The sequence below is a fragment of the Pelophylax lessonae genome (genome assembly GCF_965119305.1).
Source record: "Pelophylax lessonae genome assembly, chromosome: 1".
NCBI lineage: Eukaryota > Metazoa > Chordata > Amphibia > Anura > Ranidae > Pelophylax > Pelophylax lessonae.
The window spans coordinates 131,079,907-131,105,929 of NC_138768.1; the positions used below are offsets into that span (position 1 = coordinate 131,079,907).

Genomic DNA, 26,023 nt, shown 5'->3' on the forward strand with positions numbered 1-26,023 from the left:
TCCCACCCCCATTTTAAGCCCTATACGAACTACCCTGAAATAGGTCTATACTTACCTAACAGAAGGAAGCTGATGTTCAGTATGTCATTGGATCCCACCACCAGCTTCAGGGGAGAGGAGGAACAGTGGACAACGAATGCCCTATAGTAGGTCTATGGGTAACATCACTGCCCTCTCCTGTTTATATCAGACTGGAGCGTCCGTACAATAGGTAAGTATACACACCTGTCCTTTACAGGCTAGTTAGTAGAGGGCTTAGAATGTGGGTGGGAGCAGGTTTAAGCTTAGATTAGACCCCAACTTCTACTTTAAGAGCTTGGAATTTGTTACTGATGGGGATTGGAGGTGAGAAAAATATCATGTGTTCTGCCTGTTGTGTTCAAATCTCCCTCCCATTTGTGGAAGAAAGATTCAGGGGGTTTCTGGAGGTTATATAAAAGTAATTGATGCAATGCACAAAGTGTGCACTTCAAGGGCCCTTGTTAGAAGCAGGTTTCTTCAAAGGGAGACAGCGGTCTACAAAAGGTCTACAAGTGTCAGGTAGACAGCCCAGAAAATTGGAGAGCTGCATATAACACCAAAAAAGTAACTCGTGATATCAAGGTCCAATTGTTGTTCATTGAGAATATGCCACCCTGTATTGAAAGAAAATGATTTGCCAGGAACCTATTCTATTGTATCCAGTATCTAAAGTCTCTATAATCATGATTTTGCATGAAATTAGAATGACCAATAATGGGCAGGGTCTATTAAGGGATGGTTTCTAAGGAGAGAGGGAAACATCGTCTCCCACCCATAGTGCCTCCAAGAGGGGGAGGGTTGCACAGTCATGTTCAATTGCCACCCATAGCTTGGACCCTGTATGGCAGCACCAGGTGATTATATGGGTCAGGTTGGTGGTGTTATGGTATAGGATAGGATCCAGAAAACCAATCTCATCATTGGATTTGGGTAAAAGGCAGATGTCCTTCAAAACCCAAGGTGAGTCAAAAGTACCTTTTGTAAAAAGTATTTGGGGGATCTGCACTAGCAGTGCTTGTAAAAAGGGTAAAGCATTCATCGTAAGTGCATTACACCCGCCAAACTAGGTAAATGTGTGCTTTTTCCCCATGCTACAAAGTCTTTCCAGAGTGTGCGAAGAAAGGAGAGAACATTTTTTTTAACCACACAATAGAGGTCTGTGGGAATGTGTTCCCAAGTAGGTAATGACAGTTTGTGCCTATTTCAAGAAAACATATTTCTTCAAACAGCCCCCTAGTTCTGCTAATAAGGATATGTTTAAGGCCTCTGTTTTTATACTTAGGGAGAAAATTGAGTCATATAAAACAGGAGGTCATCAGCATATGCTACTGTTTTATGGTTGATAGTCCAAATCTTCAGCCATTGGATTTCCTAATGTGTCTGAGAAACAGTTCCAAGGTTAAGATAAAGTTAAGCGGTGAAAGCAGACAGACAACCTTGGCGAGTGCCACTGGCAATAGTGAATGTTGCGGATGGGGCAGCGTGCATTTTAATCATTGCCATGGTTAAGGAGTATAGGGATGCAATCTACAGTAACATACAAGTGGGAAGGCCAATATGGCACCGTGTCAAGTCAAGAAATTCCTAATCCACTTGACTGAAAACCTTCTGCATCCATGTGGAGCTTAAGAAGAGGGATGGCATTCAATCTTGCATGAGCAATTTGGTCAAGGGTTCAGATCATGTTGTCTCTGACTTCACAAGAAGACATAAGTCATGTCTGGTTGAGATCTTTGCCTGGCTTTGAGTGATATGTGCATATGATATATCAATGGAAAAATAGTGTCTGAGTGTGTGCAAAAAGAGAGAAAAAAAACCTGTGGAGCCAAAGAAGAGGAAAAATGTTTGTAATAGTGTAAGGCAAGGCCATCAGGTCCTAGGGCTTTGTACATTTGCAATTTTGTAATGGTAGTTTGGAGTTTAATGAAGGTTATAGGGGCATCTAGGTTTTTAATTGCTGTCATCGGAATAGAGGGTAGGCCAGACACTTCTAAAAAAGCCTTAATGATGTCTGATCTGGGGTTGCCACTGTGCATGGCAGCATTGTTTGGCAGGCTATATCAAATTATGGTAGAAATCATAAAACATCTTGGTATATGTGAATACCCAGGTGCTAGTAGAGATGGGCAAACAATTTAAGGGGGCCGAGGGCATTGGTCAAAGAGTGCCCTGCATATTCGTAGAATGTACGCTTCCACCTAGCTTAGTGTCTTAAAATCATCCAAAAAGAGGTCACCTCCCTAACTATCCACTAAATGCATTTAAGAGTGTACACCTCTGAAGACCTGCATATCAGTTTTCTTTTCGTTGAAAAATGCTAATGCATCTGTGGTCACTAGCTCTGTTCCACCACCTCCTTTACATCACTACTCAATAATAGTGAAGCGAGAATCAGCCAGGACAAAGCTGTAAAAACAACTAAAGCATATCTGAGCACTCTGGTATTCGTGGCTCTGGATCACTATATACAGAGATAAAAAGGAATCTGGTGGGGTTTAGTCTTCAGAATTCTCTTGTGTAAATTTGTTCAATAGGTTTACATTAGGTAATTTCTCACATAGCTGCATTTCGTTACACAAAGATCCTTTTTTTTTTTTTTTTTTAAATACAAAAAATAAAAACTGTATGGCTTTAATCCAAAGTAAAGTAACAAAAAGTAAAATATGAATAGAAAGGGGCTTTCTCTTCGAGTTTACAGATTACCCTAATAATTAAATAAAAAACAGAATGTCAACTCACTTTTGTAGCATCCATGATTATCTTGTTGATTTTCTCCTTATCCAGCCCCTCCATCCCAGCCTTGTTGTCATTGAGACCCATTCTGTATTGGAAAGCGTCATTGCTAGGAGCAGTCTCTTTCTCTTCTTGCTGATCCATTTTTTAGATTTGTAATCTATGGGTCACAACCTGAAAAACAAACATTCTTATTTTCCATAAACAGCTAACTTTTCAGTGCAAAAGTATTGAAATTGCGATTATGCCAGATGCATGCTAAGTGGCTGTCTTGAGAGCATTTACTGTACATCCTCACACCTAACAAAATGGAGAGCAATTCTAACTGGGAATCCATTGCTGGGTGGTTAGACAAAGTATAAAGGATCTACACATTTCTGTAACTTTTTAAAGGAATGATCAATAGGATAAGGGAACTTAAAATTATTTTAAGAAAGTTACCACAACTTACATTGAAAATGCCATCACTCGAATATGAAAAAAAACTAGAGGCTATATTTGAAATTTAACTTCATTTTTACTAGTGCACTTTTTAACACTAGCACATAAAGTTCTTAACTCCTAAAGCTAGCCATACACGGTTCGATTTTGTCATTTACCCTGTGGGCTAAATGAAAAAAAAAAAATGTAAAGCTGTCCATACATTGTAGAGTTTTTGTATGAAAATGTTCCTTCTTGGAACATTTGTCTAATGGTTAAAATTATTTAATTTTACAAAAAAAATCACATATACCGGTATTACATTTATGTAGCAGATCTGGACAAAATACTAAAACTGATTCAATGATGGCAAGCAAGAACATCCAATGGATGCAGCCACTGTTCGGGTATTCTGACTGGCCCTGGTGCCAGCAGTCAGAATTCAATAGGCACTGCGGGGGTGTATCTGATTGGATAATGCATAGCAGTTTAACCAGTTTACCACCGGAAGATTTTGCTGTCTTACGTCTGGGCCACTTTTTGCGATTCGGCACTGTGCGACTTTAACTGACAATTGCGCGGTCATGCAACGCCGTACCCAAACAAAATTTACGTCCTTTTTTCCCCACAAACAGAGCTTTCTTTTGGTGGTATTTGATCACCTGTGCGATTTTTACTTTTTGCGCTATAAACAAAAAATAGCGACAATTTTGAAAAAATAATATTTTTCACATTTTTTTTATATGAAATTCCCCCCCCAAAAAAATGTAAAAATCTAAATTTTTTATCATTTTAGGCCAATTTGTTTTCTGCTACATATTTTTGGTAAAAAAAAAAAAAAAAAATCGCAATAAGCGTATTTTATTATGCCTGGTGCTTACTGACATGTGTGGGGGGAGGTGACTGAGTGACACAGGGACAGATCGCAGGTTCAGAAATGCTTAACCCTGCAATTTGACCCTGCCTGTCACTTGTAAACAAAGCGGGCGGATCTCCAGACTCGATTCCCCGACGATCGGAGAAGAGCGGCGGCGATCACCGCCGCTCCTCCCCTGGCCCGACTCCCGCTGTGACTGAATACAGCGGGAGCGCGCCGCCGAGAAGGGGGAGTGTCTGCCGACGTAGGTCTACGTCGTCAGACCTACAAGAGCCACTTTGCCGCAGTAGAGCTCTACTGAGCAGCGGTAAAGTGGTTAAAGCATCTGTTATTCCACCATTTTTAGGCGTGGGTTCACATACCTAAAGTACATACCAAAACAGAAAGGAAAGTACCCCAACAAAATAGTTTTTAAAGTGACCCCAAACGGTATGTGAAGTATAAAAGTATGAATTTTTTTGGACTTGTTTGTTTAGATCACAGCACAGGAAAAACCTCAAACACCTCCCCCTTACACTATAAAACCAATGTTTTTATTTAAAAAAAACACAACAAACCCACAGGGCCCAGTCTTAGGCTTCGATCACATCTTGGCGTTTCAGATCAGGGGCAGAATTGCCATGATTCTGCCTGCGATCCCGAATTATGGCAAATCATGGGTTGCCTGTGCGATTCCCATCACTTCCAAAGGCACCCCAAACATGGCGCAATTTTGCCACGATTGTTGACCGACGAATCACTGTAAAATCACAAATTTGGGCGACAGGAGTCTTGCGATTCTATTTATGCAATTTTACCACGATTCGTCGGGCAACAATCATGGCAAAATTGTGACGCATTTGGGGTGCCATTGGAAGGGACGGGAATCGCACGAGTGTCCCACAATTTGCCATGATTCGGGATCGCGGCGATTATGCTCGCGATCCGAGACTATAAGATGTGAACGGAGCCCTACAAAAGACACCAAAGTTAATGCAATGAGAGGTAAATTATCACCTGAAAATTATGAGTACCCATCATGTCATTAGTTCACTAGAGCTTCCAGGTTAACTACCAAACTCATATCTACATGGCATGCAGGGGCTCATATAGAAAGCTGTATAATTCTCTATCAATGGAGAAACAGTGAGCTTTTTCAGCCAAGCGTGTGAAAAGTCCAAAGGATGGTAAGGGAATTACTCAATAGCTGACACTTAGATGCTCCCTTGGGAAGTCAGCATAACACAGGTCAGGAACCGATGCTAATAAGTTCCTGAACGAACCACATGGTGGGAATCCATATCAAAACAATGGGCTTTTCCTGTCATGAGATATTTTCCGATGGATCATAGAACTTAATTTGTGCACTTAGGATTTACCCTAGAATGTGTAAAAAGTTACTCCAGATCCTCAGCTGATAAGTAGGGGTGCACCGATCCAATTTTTTTTGTCCCGATACCGATATCTGGCATTGTGGATCTGCCGATACCTATCCGGAACTACACACGTAAAAGCATGCAGCTGCAGTACAGAGCAAAGCCGCTGCTTCATGTGTATGGCTCCTCCATTCACAGGCGGAGTGCATCTGATATCACTCCGCCTGTGAGCCGGACCTATACAGGAAGTAGCGGCACCCATCCCATAATACTACTACACCAAGTAAGGGATGGCTGAGCCGGGACTCAGCAAAACCGGATCGGCCCGTGGATTGGTTAATTTTACCGATCCCCTGATACAGCTATTGTGGCAGTATCGGCGCCGATATCCGATCCAAATATTGGATCAGTGTATCCCTACTGATAAGCAACTCCGACTCTCCAAGCGGGAAGCACTGGATCGAAACCCATATAATGTGCAGCTGGTCATTCAGTGATGACTAATGCACTACCTGGGAACAAAGTGGGAGACTCACAGTTCGCTGGTTAGGAGCATTCTTTGAGCCTTATCCATCCGGTGGCCCGTAGTCAAAGCGACGTTATAGATGACAGAAATCCACAATGGTCATCATTTGAAGGCAATAATAAACATCTCATTGCATATTGAGGGGTCTATGTAAGGGCCTGTACACGATCAGAAAATCGTACTAAAAATGCTGCTTTTGAAGCGATCGTACAATCTAATGGTTGGTACAGAGCTTTCGAGAGCAGATTATGATAGTTCATGTAATATTATCCAATCAGGCATGCACGAAAAAATGTTTCAGATGATATCAGTACAATTGTTGTTCGAAAATGCAATACAAATACATTGCAACACATCACTTCAGAATTTATATTCCGTCTTATGAGAATTTTCTTAACTTTAGTAAACTCTTCATTTTTGATATGAGATTAGTGCAAAAAAAAAATAAAAAACAGACAATCATTCGTCCACTAATCACGTTATTATTATAGTGTCAGGTAAAGGTTTTTGATGTTTTTACTGTGCTGCGATTTAAAGAGGAACTTCTGCTTATATGCTTCATCCCCCCGTCTGGTGCCACATATGGAACCTTTCAGGGGAGAGAGGGGGGGGGGGGGACAGGTACCCGTTTTTGACAGGTACCCTCCCCCTCGGAAGTTAGGTCCCCCTCCTTCTTCCTCAAATTAGAAAGCGCAGCGCGCAGTAGAGACCCAGCTGTTAAGCCGAAAAGGCTTCACTGCCGGGTTCCCTTACCCTAAATGGCACCAGCAGCACCAGAGAGCCGATACGAAAATCGGCTTTGGGTGCCGACATCACGGAAACCCTGGACAATTAAGTTACATAGTAGTTGAGGTTGAATAAAAACAATAGTCCATCCAGTTCAACCTGTGTAGGTGCGTGTGGCCATAATCATCTCTCATACCCCTGAATGTTCTGATCCTTGAGATATATGTCCAAGAGTCTTTTGAAAGTAGCCATACTTCCCGCAGAAACCACCTCTTGTGGTAGAGAGTTCCACAATCTTGTAGCCCTAACAGTAAAGAACCCCCTGCGTTGCCTGAGGTTATAACGCTTCTCCTCTAAATCGCATTGTATGTCCTCGCGTCCTCATGCAATCCTTGCGACTGAATAGCTTTTTTTTCTATGCTGAGATCACCATTGAGGTATTTATAAATTGCTATCATGTTCTTATATTTAAAAGTCAGCAGCTACAGTATTTGTAGCTGCTGACTTTTAATTTTTTTCCTGGGGGGGGGGGGAACTACTCTTTAAGCAAACAAGTCCAATAAAATTCATACTTTTATACTTCACATACTGTTTGGGGTCAATTTATCTACTTTTTGGTGGGGTATTTTCCCCCTACTTTTTTGTTTTGGCATCTGATTGGATGCAGCAGCTGTTTGAACAAATATTTTCTTTTGAGAGATGTTGGGTGAGAGGGTGGCGACAGGAACTAGCCAAAATTAGCATAGTGTAAGGCCAGCTTTACTTGCCAACCCGATCCTCTACCACATTAACCCTTGGTATTGCCTATTTAAGAGCAGCAAAGTCCCCCAACTAATAAATTGTAAAGCGGTATATGTCTGCACCACACCCTTAATATTAAAACCCCAGATGCTGTATCAATAAATGTCGCCAGATATCTAGAGTATAAGATAAAAAAAATAATACAGTGCTAATTCATTAAATAGATAATTAAATTAAATAATTAAAAGTGCATATCATAATTCGCACGGATAAATAATAAACGCTGTACTTATTTTTTTTTTTTATTAAAATAGTAAAGCTGGCCATACAATGACATTTGCATTGTAAGTGGCCCTGCCACCACCCTCCCGCCTGACATCCTTTGAAAAAAAAAAAAAAAACTTGAAGAATCCAGGTGGAAATTAGTTCGCCAAACAGTGGCAGCATCCAATCAGATGCAGCCACTGTTCAGTTATACTGAGGACTCTGGTGTCGGCTGTCAGAATATAATAACCACAGCAATAGGTTTGTCTATCCATGCTGTATAGCATGGATAAAGGAATCTGTTTTTTTATTTTTTTTTTTTTTTAGTTCAGCCTGCAAGTACAAAAAGAATTGAAAAGCATATGAGAAGCCTAAAGAATTTTTGTAATAAAACTAAAATGTGTTGGTTTCATACTCCTTATACATTTGCTGACTAGGTGTCTTTAATGCCAGATGACATATAATGATTATATGTTTACAGCACAAGCTTACAACCCAGTGTGAGAAAGATCTCAAGGGTCTATGCGATAAGAAAAAAAAATTTGGGTTGATTTTTTCAAATTAACCTAATTTTCCTGGACAAGTAAAAGGAGCAAGTAAATGATGTGGTAAAATGGACATCATTCTGCAGTCTCGCTACCCCTTTTTAGACAATTCCAATTGATTTTCACTCATCCTTCTTTCGGAAAATCCATCAACTGTTCTCCAAGTTTTTTTGGAATGCTTCTCATCTATGACTTTGCTATAAAATCCTAACACTCCTGAAACATCGGGGCGGGTCAGGACTACCGGATGCCACTCTCTATCATAAAGCCGCGTCTTCACCAGAGTATTGGTTTGATTGGGTTCTATCATTCTTCCACTAAGATACAAGTCCAACTGGAGACCCATATGAACCCCATCGACTTATGTGCCTTTTCCTGGATACCGCATACTTTTTGTAGTGGTCCCCCGTCTTCAATTAACTTCACCTGTCAGGTGCTTCGAATTTGGGACCGCTCACTCTCCACATCTATCTCATTATTTGAGCTCCCTGACACCTTTTTTCTGCCAGCTCTTCGCACCTCTACTTTTGGACCTTGGAAAAAGGGAGATCATCAACAGCTTTCCCAGGTGCTAAGATCTGACCCATTACTGACTACAGCTAACCCATCTACCACCTTGCCAAGCACTCCATTACAATAGTTACAGCAAGTTCTCTTCCATCTTAGATCCATTGACCAGCTCCCTAATGTTACTGCTGACCACACTAACTTTGAATCTCCCCTCCAACAGAAAGTCCCCCTCGACGCACACTCTCAATTATATTCTATCTTTATAGGCGCCTCTATGCCCTACCCCCTGCTTACACACTAACCTGGGAAAGGGAACTCTGAACCAATATCGCTCCTCCTGACTGGGATAAAAGGTTTTATTCTGACACACAATATGTCATTGGCAACCAAGATACAGGAAAAGGGGTTTAAACTTGACACCAGGTGGTATAGGTGCACCATCTGTCCTCTACCAATTCAGTAATACAGTCCCGGATACTTGTTATCCTTCATCTTCTCTTGTTTTCTCACTCTCCTTGCAGTTCTCCGATCCACCTTGAGCAGTCAAACATGACACCTTTGCCAAACAACGAATATATCAGTTGACTAGTTGCACCTGACCTTCTGATCTATATGGAGGGCAACACCAAATCTTTATGACAATTTTTTTTTTTTTTGGTACTCTTGGTACTCGCTAGAAGTCCAGTGATGGTGTTGCCCAACTCTTGTTATGGTCTGCTTCCTTAACTTGTAAACTGTGTGTTATTCTGATACCCTTTGTGTATACATTTCAACGTGGTTGGAAGATTTGTATACTGCCCCCTTGGGGTTCCTCTTTATTTCTGTATTACTAGTTATTTGTGATGCAAAATTTTCTATATAATCAGATTGAACCAAAAGGAGAAAGTTGTGTTTAGAGTGCCCTTATTCAAAATCACCACTAAGCTTCCGATCATTATTCTCTCTGCACAGCTTCTTTCTACACATCAAATATAACCAGTTCATCAGACAGAACCCGACTATGACCAAGTCAGCCAGTTCTTCAAAAACCTAACTCTTTCTGCACTTGAACTTCCCATGTCCCAGCTCTCTCTGAAGAAGGAACTTAGGAAATGTCAAGTTGATATAGTTCAGTCAAGTCTTTTCAGAAAAGACTTGTAGTGCAATTCAGAACACCAAGTAGGAATTTGTCAATCTGTGTGTTCCATATTGACTATCTCCACAGGGTATTCTTGTGTCTAACAGCAGAATTCCTTAAGAACAAGTCAGTCTGATTGCTCTTTGAATGTGGAAAAAGATTTGTTTGAAATGTGTGCAAGCACTGCGGGGAAACTAGTTTTAGCAGGAGCCTTGAATGTCAGAACAATTGAGACACACTCCATCCTCCTTCATGTGAACTTCAATAAAGCGCTGTCAGCTAAGCACAGTAGTCAGGCCCTCTGTAGTCAAATTGAGTTCTTATTATCCGGTTTTCCCAAAAAATAAATAAAGCATTTAAACCTATAAAATGTATATATAAATTCACTGCATAAACTGTGTATATAGACATTTCAGTAAAGTGCAAACTAAACTACTATTTCAGCTGGCCAACAGTAAGTACCGGTTCACACTATGGAGATGTCAGACATTGCATGTGATTCGCAGCGCACTGCTCTGCAAACCACATGCGATGTCTGTGCGATGCTAATTCAGCCATACAGATTGTATGGCTGAATTTGCATCGCATTCTGACCAAAGCCGTGCAGGACCCTTTTTTCGGTCTGCACCAGAATTGAATCTCATGGGTGTTAGCACCCATGCGATCTGATTCTGGTCCGAATTGATAGTTTGCACTGCAATATGCAAATGAATATGGGGATGTCATTAACTTTGTATTGAAACTCCCAGTAGTTCGCATATGGCAGTGTGAACTGCCTGCAAGTCGGGTGCGATGCAGGAGCCAGCAGTGGATTCTCAGGGTTTCCGCATCGCACCAGTGTGAACCAGCCCTGAGGGTTCTATGCATCAAAACAACTTGCAGCACTTTCACAAAGATCACAAATAATGCCCGTAATATTTGTAATGTGGGAGTTGTCAGATCCTACTTATTGCCTTTCACCGGGCGAATTTAACATTTCCCAATATTCTTGCCTAAGGGAAAATAACCCTAAGAGCATTCAACCAACATTACAAATGTTACGAAGATTATTTATTAAAATAAATGCCAAGACATTTGCATAGTAATTCTTTTAAAACTAGACCCCTTTTTCATGTTCATATGCAGGAGAAACCCAGACAATCTTATTCTAAACTAATTCTCTGGATTGTGCAAGGCCAATAAATAGATTAGAATATATTATTATTATACAGGATTTACAGTATATAGCACCAACAGTTTGCACAATTGCCAATGGGACCAAATTTTTGATTACACAAGATCAATACACTTTATAGGTTTCAACACGGTGTTCAAAGCCTGACATCTTTGCAATCACCAAACACTTATAGCCATATTCATATTTAATTCTTGAGTGGCAGAAATCTTCCTTGGACACTGAAAACTCCCTCTAATTTGATTTCAAAATAAAATCATTTAGGTGCTAAACCCACAATAGTAACATCAGTCTGTGTATGCAGTAAAGCATGCTTGTTATACTCACTGTGGAACCTAAGGGGTAATTCTCCGCATTCTGTAAAAAAATTCTTCCACTGTCCTCAAATCCATCCCCTGATAAGACAGAGACTTTGGAGTCACTCTGCACATGCTCAGTTTCGTGTGTATTGGTAGAGAGTTTATTTTTTTTCTTGGGATGGGGCATTTGATCAGCACAGGACCAGTCAGCACTGTCCAGACAGAGGGTCAGGGGGTCCTGCAGCCTCATAGTGAGAGTTGAATTAAAACTCCTCCTATAAGCTTTAATCAGACGCTGATAGAAGTCACAAGACTGCTATATACGGTTGATGAGAAAAGGTATTTAGCAGTTAATATTTACTAAAATAATTGCATTTCCATGTTTTGTGTACTGTAGGAGACTAGATAGGGTATAGTGAATGCAGGGTCCTGGGTTTAGAAACACTTTAAAAAGGTTTCTTATAAAATCTGTAAATGTCTTCAATACTCCCTTAAAGTAATTAATTATTTAAAGATACTTCTGTGGCATCAAAATCCATTAATATTTCAGCATTTAATTCTTTTAGTATTTTACAAATGTATGTTGCTTATACTTGTTCTTATTTATGAGTTAACACATGTACACCCATTGACAGAAATACTCTATAGGGCCCCAGCTGAAAGCAGAATATATGTTAAGTGTGCTACCTTTAAGGTTTATTTTGCCATTAGGTGAAGTCGTTTATTTTTACATTTCAGGTTATGTTTAAGCGGTAGTAAACTATGCTTTGTAACTTTTACCTACAGGTAAGCTTACAATAACACTTACCTGTAGGTAAAATGAATACAGTGGTTATCAAAGGTTTGGGCACCCCAGGTAAAAATTGTATTAATGTGCATAAAGAAGCCAAGGAAAGATGGAAAAATCTCCAAAAGGCATCAAATTACAGATTAGACATTCTTATAATGTGTCAAAAAAAGTTAGATTTTATTTCCATCATTGACACTTTCAAAATTACAGAAAACGAAAAAAAAAAAGATGTCTGCAAAAGTTTGGGCACCCTGCAGAATTTATAGCATGCACTGCCCCCTTTGCAAGGCTGAGACCTGCCAGTGTCATGGATTGTTCTCAATCATCGTCTGGGAAGACCAGGTGACGTCAATCTCAGAGGTTTTAAATGCCCAGACTCGTCTGACCTTGCCCCAACAATCAGCACCATGGGATCTTCTAAGCAGTTGTCTTCAAAACTGAAACTGAAAATAGTTGACGCTCACAAAGCTGGAGAAGGCTATAAGAAGATAGCAAAGCGTTTTCAGATGTCAATATCCTCTGTTCGGAATGTAATTAAGAAATGGCAGTCATCAGGAACAGTGGAAGTTAAAGCAAGATCTGGAAGACCAAGAAAAATATCAGATAGAACAGCTCGCCGGATTGTGAGAAAAACAATTCAAAACCCACGTTTGACTGCACGATCCCTCCAGAAAGATCTGGCTGACACTGGAGTTGTGGTACACTATTCCACTATAAAGAGATACTTGTACAAATATGGTCTTCATGGAAGAGTCATTAGAAGAAAACCTCTTCTACGTCCTCACCACAAAAATCAGCGTTTGAACTTTGCAAATGAACATATAGACAAGCCTGATGCATTTTGAAAACAAGTTCTGTGGACCGATGAGGTTAAAATTTAACTTTTTGGCCGGAATTAGCAAAGGTACGTTTGGAGAAGAAGGGGCACAGAATTTAATGAAAAGAACCTCTGTCCAACTGTTAAGCATGGGGGTGGATCAATCATGCTTTGGGGTTGTATTGCAGCCAGTGGCACAGGGAACATCTAACGAGTAGAAGGAAAAATTGATTCAATAAAATTTCAGCAAATTTTGGATGGTAACTTGATGCCATCTGTGAAAAAGCTGAAGTTAAAGAGAGGATGGCTTCTACAAATGGATAATGATCCTAAACACACCTCGAAATCCACAGGGGTTTACATCAAGAGGCGTAAACGGAAGGTTTTGCCATGGCCTTCACAATCTCCTGACCTCAACATAATTGAAAATCTATGGATAGACCTTAAAAGAGCAGTGCGTGACAGACAGCCCAGAAATCTCAAAGAACTGGAAGACTTTTTTAAGGAAGAATGGGCAAAGATACCTCAAACAAGAATTGAAAGACTCTTGGCTGGCTACAAAAAGCATTTACAAGCTGTGATACTTGCCAAAGGGGGCAGTACAAGATATTAACTCTGCAGGGTGCCCAAACATTTGCAGATGCCATTTTTTTTTGTTTTCTGTTATTTTGAAAGAGTAAATGATGGAAATAAAATCTAACTTTTGTTGACATATTATAAGAATGTCTAATCTGTAATTTGATGCCTTTTGGAGATTTTTCCACCTTTCCTTGGCTTCTTTATGCACATTAATACAAATTTTTACCTGGGTGCCCAAACTTTCGATCACCACTGTATCTCCTAAATGTCCTAGATATTTGCTTGTTTGGCAGCGGGTGATGTCACCGGTGCATGCGCCTTGACGGAACAGCATACTCCTGCCGTTCATTCAGAGCTCTGTGCTGTGGGCATGACGTCATTGCGGCTCAGCCATTCAAGTGGTTGGAGCCCTGAAACCCGGAAAGGAAGACCGAGGGAAGATGGAAGTCCTGTCAGCAGCGACAGAGTGTCCACTTTAACGGCTTTGTTTCAAGGTAAGTCCGTCATAATTTGCTAGCATGCAATGCATACAAGCACACTATTATATTTATTACTTTGCAGGCAGGCCAGAGTTTTTTTTGTTTAATAATTTTACTACCACTTTAAGGGATAGGTTAGAGTTATGCTTAAGCTAGGTTAGGCGTTAAAGCGTATGTAAAGCCAAAAGTTATTTTTTAGAGCAGAGAATGTTCATTGCATATCTTTTTTTTCTCTTCTTTTTCTTTTACATTTTGGCATCCGTGTCCCATCAGAGCAATTTCCCTTCATTTTATGTTCCAGAGACACACTGAGAAGTAAATGTAGATCTCTTCAAAGCAAGGAAATATCCCCCCTCTTAGATGTCACTACAATAGGTGTCACTTTTGGAAGATTTCCCATCATCTCTTGTTGCTGTGACATTTCTGAATGTATTATTTTCTCTACTGGAGACAACGGTAACCAGGACAAAAAGTAAAGGTGAATCTTCCTAGCGGAAACACAGAAGGCATTAAACCTAAAGGAGGTTCCAACCCTTCTCCACTATCCATCGGCTTTACATACACAAGGGACACATACAGGGGGTAAAAGGTATTGAACACGTCACCATTTTTCTAGGTAAATAGATTTCTAAAGGTGCGAATGACATGACATTTTCACCACATGTCGGTAACAACCCATGCAATCCATACATACAAAGAAACCAAAACAAATAAGTTCAGAAATTAAGTTATGTGTAATAAAAATGGAATGACACATGAAGAAAGTGAAGTGTAAGGGCTCTTTCACACGGTCCGCCTCCGCAGGCGGATCCGTGTTGCTCAGCGGGGATCGATGCGCGATCCCCGCTGAGCCGGGCGGATGACAGCTCCGTCTCCGCTTGCAGAGCGGAGAGGGAGGTGTCTCAGCACCCGCTGCCCTCTATGGGGGATCGGAGGAGAGCGGACCGCTTGTCCGCTCTCATCAGATCCGCTCCGCTCCGATTACTGAACGGATGGAAAAATAGGGTTTCCATCCGTCCAGATTTCAGCACAGGATCAGATGCAGATGGCAGGGGGTGTCAGCGGAGGTGACCTCCGCTGACACCCGCTGCCCCATAGAGCTGCATGGAGGATCCGATCAGATCCGCCTAAAAAACTGACAGGCGGATCTGATCGGACCGCCCGTGTGAAAGAGCCCTTAAACGGCATGGAAAGCCAAGACACAAGCTGAAATCTATCAGTAATTAGAAACCACCCGTCAGTGCAAATTATTATCAGCTGGTTCAGTCTCAACTGATGGCCTATAAAAAATATGTCCCAATACCAAACTCTCATATGTTGGGTAAAAGCAAAGAGCTCTTTCAAGACCATCGCAACCTTATTATTGCACAACATACTGATGGCATTCGTTCCAGAAGGATTTCTGAATGTTCCAGTGAGCACTGTTGGGGCCATAATCCAGAAATGGAAAGAACATAATTTCATCATAAACCATCCACGACCAAGTGCTCCTCGCAAGATTTCTGACAGAGAAGTGAAAATAAAAATCAGAAGAGCTGTGCAAGAGCATAGGACCACTTGTGGAGAGCTTCAGGAAGACTGCACTCAAGCACCATGGCCTGTATGCATGCTCACCTCGCAAGACTCCATTGCTGAAGAAAAAGCATGTTGAAGCTTGATTAACGTTTTCTGCACAGCATTTAGACAAGTCTGTAAAATACTGGGAGAATATAGTCTGGTCAGATGAGACCAAACTCTTTGGATGCCATAATACATACCATGTTTGGAGGTCAAATGGCACTGCATATCACCCCAAAAACACCATACCAACAGTGAAGTTTGGAAATGGGAACATCATGGCGTGGGGCTGTTTTTCAGCATATGGAACTGGCAAACTTCATATTCTTGAAGGGAGGATGAAGGGAAAAATGTAACAAGAGATTCTTGATAAAAATATGCTGCCATCTACTAGGATGATGAAGATGAAATGAGAGTGGACATTTCAGCAAGACAATGATCCCAAACACAAAGCCAAGGAAACTCTCAATCGGTTTCAAAGAAAGAAAATAAAGCTGCTAGAATGGCCCAGTTAATCACCTGACTTGAACCCAATAGAAAATATATAGAAAGCACTAAAGATCAGAGTTAATAGAAAAAGCCAACGGAACCTTCAAGATTTGAAGACTGGGCCAACATCACATCCGAACAATGCATGCGACTAGCTTCTCCATACAGGAGGTGTCTTGAAGCTGTCATTACCCCCAAAGGGTTTTGTACGAAGTATTAAATACATTTCAGTTCATGTGATCAAAATGTTTTCCCTTTGTCATTCAATTTTATAACATATAACTTAATTTCCGACGTATTTGTTTTTGTTTCTTTGTATGTATGGATTGCATGGATTGTTACTGACAAGTGGTGAAAATTTCATGTCAATAGCCCCTTTAGAAATATATTTACCTAGAAAATCGGTGACATGTTCAATACTTGTTTTGCCTGCTGTATATAGAGCAGCAAACTTGACATTGAGCAAACATTCTCTGCAAGTGAATCTTCAAGTTAGGCCCCTTTCACACATGGAGTCCGTTCAGATCCGCCTGTCAGTTTTTTTGGTGGATCTGAACGGACGCCCCATGCATCTCTATGGGGCATAGGATGTCAGCGGAGACAGGTCCGCTGACATCCGATCCGATGCGTCCAAACCGGACAGATGGAAACCCTATTTTCCATCCGTCCGGCGGATCGGATGAGAACGGACAGACGGTCCGTTCCCATCCGATTCCCCCATAGAGAAAAATAGGGACCTGACAGCTGTGTCTCCGCACACAGCGAGGAGACACAGCTGTCATCCGCCTGCTCAGCGGGGGATCGGCGGATCGATCCCCCGCTGAGAAAAACGGAGCCCGCCTGGTGGACTCCATGTGTGAAAGAGCCCTTACTGAGTTTATTTGACAGTGATTGATTCACCACCAGGGAATGTTTGTTGCAAGTCACATATTATAAATAGACTCCTATGTATTTAGCATTGGGGGGGGGTGCAAGAAGGGAAAGAGTAAAGTGTTAATGTGACAGTAAGACCCCATTCACACTGGGGCGATCCGACTTGCCGGGGCGACCTCACAGGTCGCGGCGCACAGCTCGCACCGCGACCTCGGAGCGGCCGGCACGGACTTCATAACACTGAAGTCAATGCAGGTCGCTCCAGGTCGCCCCAAAGAAGCCCCGGACCCTTTTTCTAAGTCGGAGCGACTTGTGTCGCTCCTATTAGAACGGGTCCACAGCTTCTCTATGGCAGGCGACCTATCAGGCGACCTGTCAGGCAACCTCGCCCCAGTGTGAACGGGGTCTTATTATGAAAGAAAAGTTGGAGGTTCTCAGTGTTTGTAGATATTTATTATTTTATTTATTTGTTTTCTACATGGAAATCCAGGCATTCAGAAATACTTCCAAACACCAAAACTGGCCCATGACCAGCAGCTCAGCAGCAAACAAAAACCCAGGAAATATTTTTAAAAGATAGATAAAAAAGATAATTTAACATTTTTGCAGCAGAAAAAAAAACGATTCCTATTCAAAAATGATAAACAGTACATGTTGTTTTTAATAGAATCTTGTGTTGCATTAGATCACAGTCCATCATTCAAGGAAATTATATTTCTTCACTCCTGTCTAAAAGATAGTCTAGGAATCTCAAATGTGCACAATGTTGGTTTGCCTGATGACGAGGCAAGTTGTTTGAAACAATAAAAGCTCATTTATAAACAATGTAGACAGTTTTCATGGTCCCATGACTTTTGAAGGTTTGCCAGTTCCAGAAAAAAAAATACATGTTGTACTTTCTTGGTCATCCCTTATTTTATGTCCTTGAGGATGTACAACTGGACGGTATCTATAGATGCCCACTAAATAAAGAAATGCAGTTCACAGAGCTAAACAGGGCAGAATCACCAGCAAAATACTGCAATACAAAAACAGATGGGAGGGGTGCTATTTTCAGGACACAAAGAAAAGGAAATTACCAGTTACAAAATGTAAGTATATATAAACTCTGACAATGAAGGTAGGCTGACAAAAGTTAAAGCGGCTCTTTAGTCATTTTTTCATCTTTCTACTTAATAAATCCTCTGCCCTTGTTGTTTTAACTTTGGATAGTAAAACATTTTTTTTGTGCCAGTAAATACCTTATACAGCCCACTTCCTCTTTTTTGTCTGGTTATTAGCCTAGGATAATGACAGCATGCACAGCTCTCTCTCCCACTCTCATGAGAGTATGCCAGCAAGGGGGGAGGGGGCAGGAAAGTGGAGGAGGGATAAATCACAGGAGAACCAATGAGAGCTGCAGAGCTGGAGGGGGCTGGATGAGAGTGGAGAGATTGCAGAGATCCATGTGTATTCATCCCGAGAGGAGAAAAGTGCAGGCATGCAGTGGTGTGAGCGCGTGTGTGTGTGTGGTATATAGGTGTCTGTGTGTGTGTGCGCCTCTGTGTAAATCCAGGAAGTTAACAGGCAGCAGTTTCAGCTGCCCACAGTTATAATGGCTGCAGCCAGACTTTGTGGAGGGAGAATTCTGCAGCATGTTTTGGAAGTACAGAATCACATTATATATAAAATAACATGCAAAGTGGTTGGAGGGAAGCTTCAGAATGGCAAAGGTTTTTTTCTTTAATTATTTGAGCAGACTGTAGTTCCTCTTTAAGCAGGACAGTCTCCTAAGAACCGTAAAATTGTAAAAGCCCCCAAACCCCTTTTCTATTGTGAAAAACAATGTATAGGGTTCTTTGATTCTGAAGGCTTTTAGCTTACCAAACATGGTCATTTATTAGATAAGAGGGTTGGCAAAAGAGAAGATAAACTGCAACCAAGTGTTCAAAACTGCGAGATAAGAAGACCCTTTCCCCTGATTAGAAAGCCCTGAATTTCTCCTGTGCCAGCCCGGGGGGCCATATGTGCTGTGTGTTATGCTGAGGTATGTCCCACACAGCAAATTAGTTATTGTTGTAATATAATGTACATTTATGATTTTTTAAAATCCTAAATATTGTCTTTTTTTTCTTAGAGAATTACTGTATTAAACTCATGCATCCTGATGAAGCTTAATTTCGGCGAAACGTGTTGACACATGACAAATTCTGCTTTATTGGATTTATCAAATAAGAGCAATATCATTGTTCCATGTACAGTTATTCAATTAAGCACCATAAATCAAAGTTTTTATGAATTATTTTGCTTTTAAAGATTGTGTACAATAAAAATTAGAATTTTATCTTAGGACTCCTTTTATGGCCTATACAGTCCGACTTTTCTTTTTAGTTTTGGTTTCTTGTAAACAAAACAGATGGCCTAGAGTGTCACGTTAATATATAATGCCGCAAATAGGGTGTGACTTGTCATGCGACTTTGAACTGTCAAGTCGCATGACAAGTTGCATTGGTGTGAACCAGGGCTTAAGATCAAGTTAATGTCCCACAGTGGGACTTTAACAACTCATTTGAGACATGCATGCCACCGATGCTTTTTAAAATTTCTCGACTCCTGATCATGAAGACCTCCCCCTAAGACTATGCATAAATAAACTGCACATGTTGATATCTTAAAGCGATTGTAAAAGATCACCTTTTAAAACAGCCCATTCAGTTTAACCACTTGCCGACGAGGCAATAGCAGAATGACGGCTACAGCGTGGTTGGCTTATTCTGGAAGGGCGTACTATGACGTCCTCCCAGAATCACGCTTCCCGCGCGCACACGGAAGTGTCCATGCTCGCCGGGTCCCGGGGACCCAGCGCATCACGGATCGTGGTAAAGGGCCAATGACAGCGGCCCTTTACCACGTGAACGCTCCGTCCAATGGCGGAGCGATCACGTGTCAACAAAATAGCGCATGTCCGGTTCATTTCTCTCCTCCCCTCGCACACTGTACACGTGTACACACAACGATCGGTACAGTGTGCGAGGAGAGGAGAGAAACTGCAGCTGCACCCATCCTCTGCCTCCTCCATACCCCAAATATGCCTACCCATGCCTCCTTAATGCCTCATCCATTCCTCATCAATGCCACATCTTTGCCCACCCATGCCACATCCATGCTCATACATGCCACATCAGTGCTCATACATGCCATGCCAGTGCTCATCCGTGCCACATCAGTGCTCATCCGTGCCACATCCATGCCACGTAAGTTCTTATCCGTGCCACATACATGCCACGTCAGTGGTCATCTGTTCGTCATCCATGTCATGTCAGTGCTCATCCGTGCCACATCCATGACACATCAGTGCTCAATCTCATTCATGTCACATCCGTGCTCATCCGTGCCACGTCAGTGCTCATCCGTGCCACGTCAGTGCTCATCCGTGCCACGTCAGTGCTCATCCGTGCCACGTCAGTGCTCATCCGTGCCACGTCCATGGCACATCATTGCTCATCCGTGCCACATCCATGCCACATCAGTGCTCATCCGTGCCACTACAGTGCTCATCAATGCCCTACAGTGCCTCACAAAATTGTAATGGGAAGTCAGGAAACAACGGTGCTCCCTGCATGTCGGGTCTCTGTATGTGGACAGGCTGTGTAAAAGTGTCACACGTGGTATCATATAATCAATGATTCTAGACAAAGAGTCCACCCTGCGCTAAGCAAATATATCACTCCAAAAGAATACTGCCATTGCTGCTCATCACCCAGTGATCAAAATGTATAAGTATAACACAGCGCATCTCCTTATACATGTGTGACTAATTATAACAATATGTGTATATTACTTATTTACGTGAATACATAGTCCCACTGACAAAGATAAAAAAAATTGTTTTTTAAAAGCAAAAAAATGAAAAAGCAAAAAAATTCCAAAAACATTCAAGCAAGTGTCCAGTGAAAGTTTGTGAATGGTGCTCAATGTTAAAACATTCAAGTGACTTTCGTGAAAGGTGACTTCGTGTTCACACCCCGCAAAGTGAATCCACTTACCAGAAGATGTGGACCCCTAGGCAATATTGCAAAGGGGTCTTAACAAGCTTGATACTGGTGAGTGTAGATGATGGGGCTCCTTAAAGAGGAAGTAAACCCATCTAAAAAAAAAATGAAAAAAACAAAAACAAACCCTGTAAGGCAAAAGGCATAATGAGCTAGTATGCATCGCATACTAGCTCATTATGAAATACTTACCTTAGAATGTATGTAAAAAAATGCAGTGGCCTTGAAATCCATCCTGCTTTTGCACCATGCGACTTACCTGCAGTTCCTGCACTTGCAAACTGTGTTTTTAAATGCTGGGCCTATGTATATAAAAACGCAGAAAGCTTGCCAGTGCAGGAACTGTGGGTAAGACGCATGGTGCAAAAGCAGGATGGATTTCAAGGCCACTGCATTTTTTTTAAATGCTGCATGCACCTTTTTTCTGCGGAAAACGAAGGCACAGCAGCCCATTCAATTCAATGGGCTGCTATGCGTGTGGAAAATGTGGGCTGCCAACCCGCATACATGTGAACCAGGCCTAAAGCAGTAGTAAAGTAATTTACAAATAAAAACTGCGAAGGACAGTCAAGAACTGGTTAAGTCATACCGCAATAGTATAACACTGTGATGTGTAAAGGGGCACTATGAGGTGAAACTGGCTGCAAGTGGGTCCCGAAAAATAACTGGATTCAGAAGGGAGTCTCGGCCCAAAAAAGTTTGGGAAGCCCTGTCCTAGAATATAAAAGGGGGCACATTATGTGGCCACTTGTGTGGGATTGTGCCCACCATTAGCAGTTCTGTCAGGTAAGCATAGGGGTATAGGTTTACAGGTTTAGGCTAGTAGGAGGTTAATTTTACCTGAGCATACAGCAGGTATCGGCCAATCGGTGTGCAAGGAAGGTTCTAGCAAGCTGGGGCAGAGGCTTTATAAGCTTGGTTTGGGCTGGGGTGCTTCCTTTTGCACCGAAGAGCACAAAGAAGAAAGTTCCCCGCCCTCCCTCCCTTTGTCGCGTGCACCTTTGTGTGGTTGGGTCACCCTAGTATACTAGGGGGGACATTGTATTTCGTATGGTATTTTATGTTTATTGTTGCTCGAGTTGTTTTATAACTGAGCAATTATAAGTTATTTCAGTTTGAGTGTTTTTACAAGCAAGTAATTGATGATTCAATTGAATTGAATGATTCAACTATTCAAGTAATTGTTATGATTTAATTTATTTATTTAAACCAATAAAGAGTGCCGCGGCCTTTTCATCGCCAAAACTGGGGTCAGTGTTATTATTCTAGTTAAGTTAAGTGAGATTATGCGGGAGTGTGGCCTACAATTCCACATCTAACATTCTCCTCCCCCACAGACTGACAATGCTGTGATGTGCTGTGCCCTGTGTGCTCCTTTACCGAATGTAGGGGCACACTTACACATGAGGTGTGTTACTGACCAGATCACCAGGTAAAAACAGTCCTAAGCAACAAAAAATAAATGCACTAAAAGTCTTATTTAGTCTGAGAACCACATCCTTTAAGCCAGAAAGACCAATTATTATTATCACTGAGGCTCATTGGGTCTGAACCTCTTAATCAGCATTTGCAAAATTCAAAGATAATAAACCTAAATAAAAAAAAATAAAAAAAAAAGGATTTAAAAAAATAATAATAAATAAATTAATAAAAGATGCAAGCAAGTGAAAAATGCTTCACCCGAGTCATAGTGTCCCTACCATGACTGTATGTTGAATACAAAAGGCACCTTTTCACCAATATGACAGACCCAACCAGGACAGGGGCTTTTGGAGGGGACTTCAAAGTAGCCTCTTGCCTACTGACTATGGGGGTCCTGGCTTTTGAGGGGGCTCTATTCTTGGGGAGTGTATGCCTGGGGGACCCTTGGAGTAGTCTTGCTTTGAATTCAGGTCCTTGTCTCCCTGAACACACAGAATCTGGGAATCTAGGATCGGGATACAGATTTGGGGCCTTTGTGCCCAAACTAGCAATGACTACTTTACACTGTGAGACTCAAGAGTAGATGTTAATATAATCAGCTCAAAAAAGCCATGTCAGTGCTCAGACCATACGCCGCACACTGCATCAAATTGGTCTGCATGGCTGTCGTCCCAGAAGGAAGCCTCTTCTAAAGATAATGCACAAGAAAGCCTGCAAACCGTTTGCTGAAGACAAGCAGACTAAGGACATGGATTACTGGAACCATGTCCTGTGGTCTGATGAGACCAAGATAAACTTATTTGGTTCAGATGGTGTCAAGTGTGTGTGGCAGCAACCAGGTGAGGAGTACAAAGACAAGTGTGTTTTGCCTACAGTCAAGCATGGTGGGAGTATCATGGTCTGAGCCTGCATGAGTGCTGCCAGCATTGGGGAGCTACAGTTCGATGAGGGAACCATGAATGCCAACATGTACTGTGACATACTGAAGCAGAGCATGATCCCCTCCCTTCAGAGACTGGGCTTCAGGGCAGTATTCCAACATGATAACGACCCCAAACACACCAAGACTACCACTGCCTTGCTAAAGAAGCTGAGGGTAAAGGTGATGGACTGGCCAAGCATGTCTCCAGACCTAAACCCTATTGAGCATCTGTGGGGCATCCTCAAATGGAAGGTGGAGGAGCGCAAGGTCTCTAACATCCACCAGCTCCATGATGTCGTAGTGGAAGAGGACTCCAGTGGCAACCTGTGAAGCTCTGGTGAGCTCCATGCCCAAGAGGGTTAAGGCAGTGCTGGAAAAATTGGATTTTTGACTTACCGTTAAAACCATTTTTCTGATGTTCACTGATGGACACAACTTCAGATCTTCATAACTGTTGTGTTATACTGCCCCTTACAGGAGTGGGACACTAGGCAGAAAGAAAGTCTGGCTATGCCCATGGGCAGTCCCAGGGTATACTCCCTCTCTCTGCTATAGGAACTCAGTTTAGTTACAAGCATTGTCAGACGTTTTACAACTCCACAGATGGGTGGGAGCTGTGTCCGTCAATGAACATCAGAGAAATGGATTTTATGGTAAGTCAAAAATCCCATTTTGTCTTTCATTCATTTGCGGGCACAGCTTCAGATCTTCATAACCGTTGGGACGTCCCAAAGCAGTGTTAAACATGAGGGGTGGGAACAGCAACAAAAAATCCCAAGGCTAAACAGCCAACAAGGCAACAGGAGGAGCTCAACCAAAACAACTGGAGCCCACCTGAAAAAAACAATACACCCTCGGAGAGGATCAGGTCCTCTCAACCTCAGCCTAAAAAACCTTGCGGTCAAAAGAAGCATCCGCAGATGCCAACACATGCACTTTGTAAAACTTTGTGAAAGTGTGCACTGACGACCAAGTGGCCGCCTTGCAAACCTGCGTCACTGATGCCTGATGACAGAAAGCCCAGGAGGCATTAAGCGCAGAGGAAGCGGGCAACCCTTTACAAAGCCCATCCGTAAGCACAAAAAGAGAGTCGGACTTCCTGAAAGACTCCGTAGCTGCCAGGTACACCCTAATTGCTCAGACCACATCCAAGGCATGCAAGACAATTTCCTTTGGATGTTTAGGTCTGGGACACAGGGAAGGAAACAATGTCTTCTTTCAAATGAAAATAAGAGACAACCTTAGGAAGGAACAACGGAGAGGGGCAAAGAATCACCTTATCTCTGTGAATCACTAGATAAGATGAACAACAGGATAACGCTGCCAGTTTGGACACCTTTGCGCACAGAGGTGATAGCCACCAAAAAAGCCACCTTCTGGGACAATGTAAGCAGGAGCCTCGATCCTGCCTAGCAGTCTTGTCAGGTGCTTGAGAGGAGGGAAGGCGTAAATCAGATAATACTGACGCCATGGGGCCACCAGCGCATATGTGGCATCCGCCAGAGGATCCCTTGACTGAGCCACAAACCTCTGCACCTTTATGTTGAGCCGAGAGGCCAACAGATCCACTGCGGGGGTGCCCCACCGAAGACAAAACTGATGAAACCCCTCCGGATGAAGGGACCACTCCCAGTGGTCCAACACTCGCCGACTGAGGTAATCCACCTGCCCGTTTTCCACCCCGGGAATGTGTACAGCGGAGAGGGCTGGAACGAACCGTTCTGCCCACCTAAGAATACCAGCTACCTCCAGAGCCGCCAGGACACTTCTTGTCCCCCCCTTGGTGATTGACATAAGCCAAGCCCATGGCATTGTCTGATTGAATGTGCACTGGACAACCCTGAAGACGATACGTCCAATGGTCCAGATACAGTCTGAACGTTCCGAGTTCCAAGACATTGATCGGTAGTATGGACTATTCCAGTGTCCAGATCCCCTGAGTAGTATGCTTGCCGAGGACACCTCCCAAGCCGGACAGACTGGCATCCGTGGTGACCACTGTCCAATACAAGGGGAGGAGGGATTTGCCCAGCCGAAGCGCCGGAGAATGAAGCCACCATATCAGGGACTCCTTCGTTCCCAAACTTAGCCGGATCGGATTGTCCAGGGACTGCGGAGTCTTGTCCAATTTGGTCAGAATCTCCCTTTGCAGGGACCTCGTATAGAACTGTGCAAAACAGAACAGCCTCAAAAAGGTAGACATCATCCAGCCCAGCACCCACATGTAAGTCCGGAGGGATGACCAACTGTTGGGCAGCAGGAGAAAAATTGCATCCTGCAATTTCGGGAGTTTGTCCAGAGGAAGGAGCACTCTGGCTAAGGCCAAGTCCAAAGTCAGGCCCAGATAGTCCAGCTTTGTGGACAGAACCAGAGCAGATTTCTGAAAATTCAGAATCCAGCCAAACTTCTGCAGAGTTCGTATTGTGATCTCCAGGTTTTTCCCCAGAGTAGAAGGAGACTCCGCTCGCAGAAGGAGATCATCCAAGTAGCCCAGTACCGCAAACCCCCGTGGGCGTAGCAAAGCTAGTACTGGCGCTAACAGTTTTGTGAAGACCCAAGAAGCAGAGACAAAACCAAAGGGTAACAACACAAACTGATAATGCTCCTCTCCCACGGGAAAACGGAGGAAGCACTGGTGACCGACACATATTGGAATGTGAAGGTAAACATCCTTGATGTCGATAGAGGCGAGGAAATCCCCCTGATGCAGGGATGCCACCACCGTGCGAATGGACTCCATTCTGAACTCCTGCACC

At 42.5% G+C, this 26,023-nt stretch overlaps 1 protein-coding gene across 3 annotated transcripts in view; it reads right to left on the reverse strand.

The window, feature by feature from the left end:
• The window catches only part of POLK (DNA polymerase kappa), a 221,908-nt gene that overhangs the window by 142,835 nt on the left and 53,050 nt on the right, over positions 1–26,023 (reverse strand). For all 3 annotated transcript variants that reach the window (XM_082243874.1, XM_082243875.1, XM_082243876.1), the window contains exon 2: positions 2,761–2,928. In XM_082243874.1, coding sequence (XP_082100000.1) covers positions 2,761–2,898 — 138 coding nt within the window. In that variant the 5' untranslated portion in view covers positions 2,899–2,928. The remainder of the gene's footprint in view (positions 1–2,760; positions 2,929–26,023) is intronic.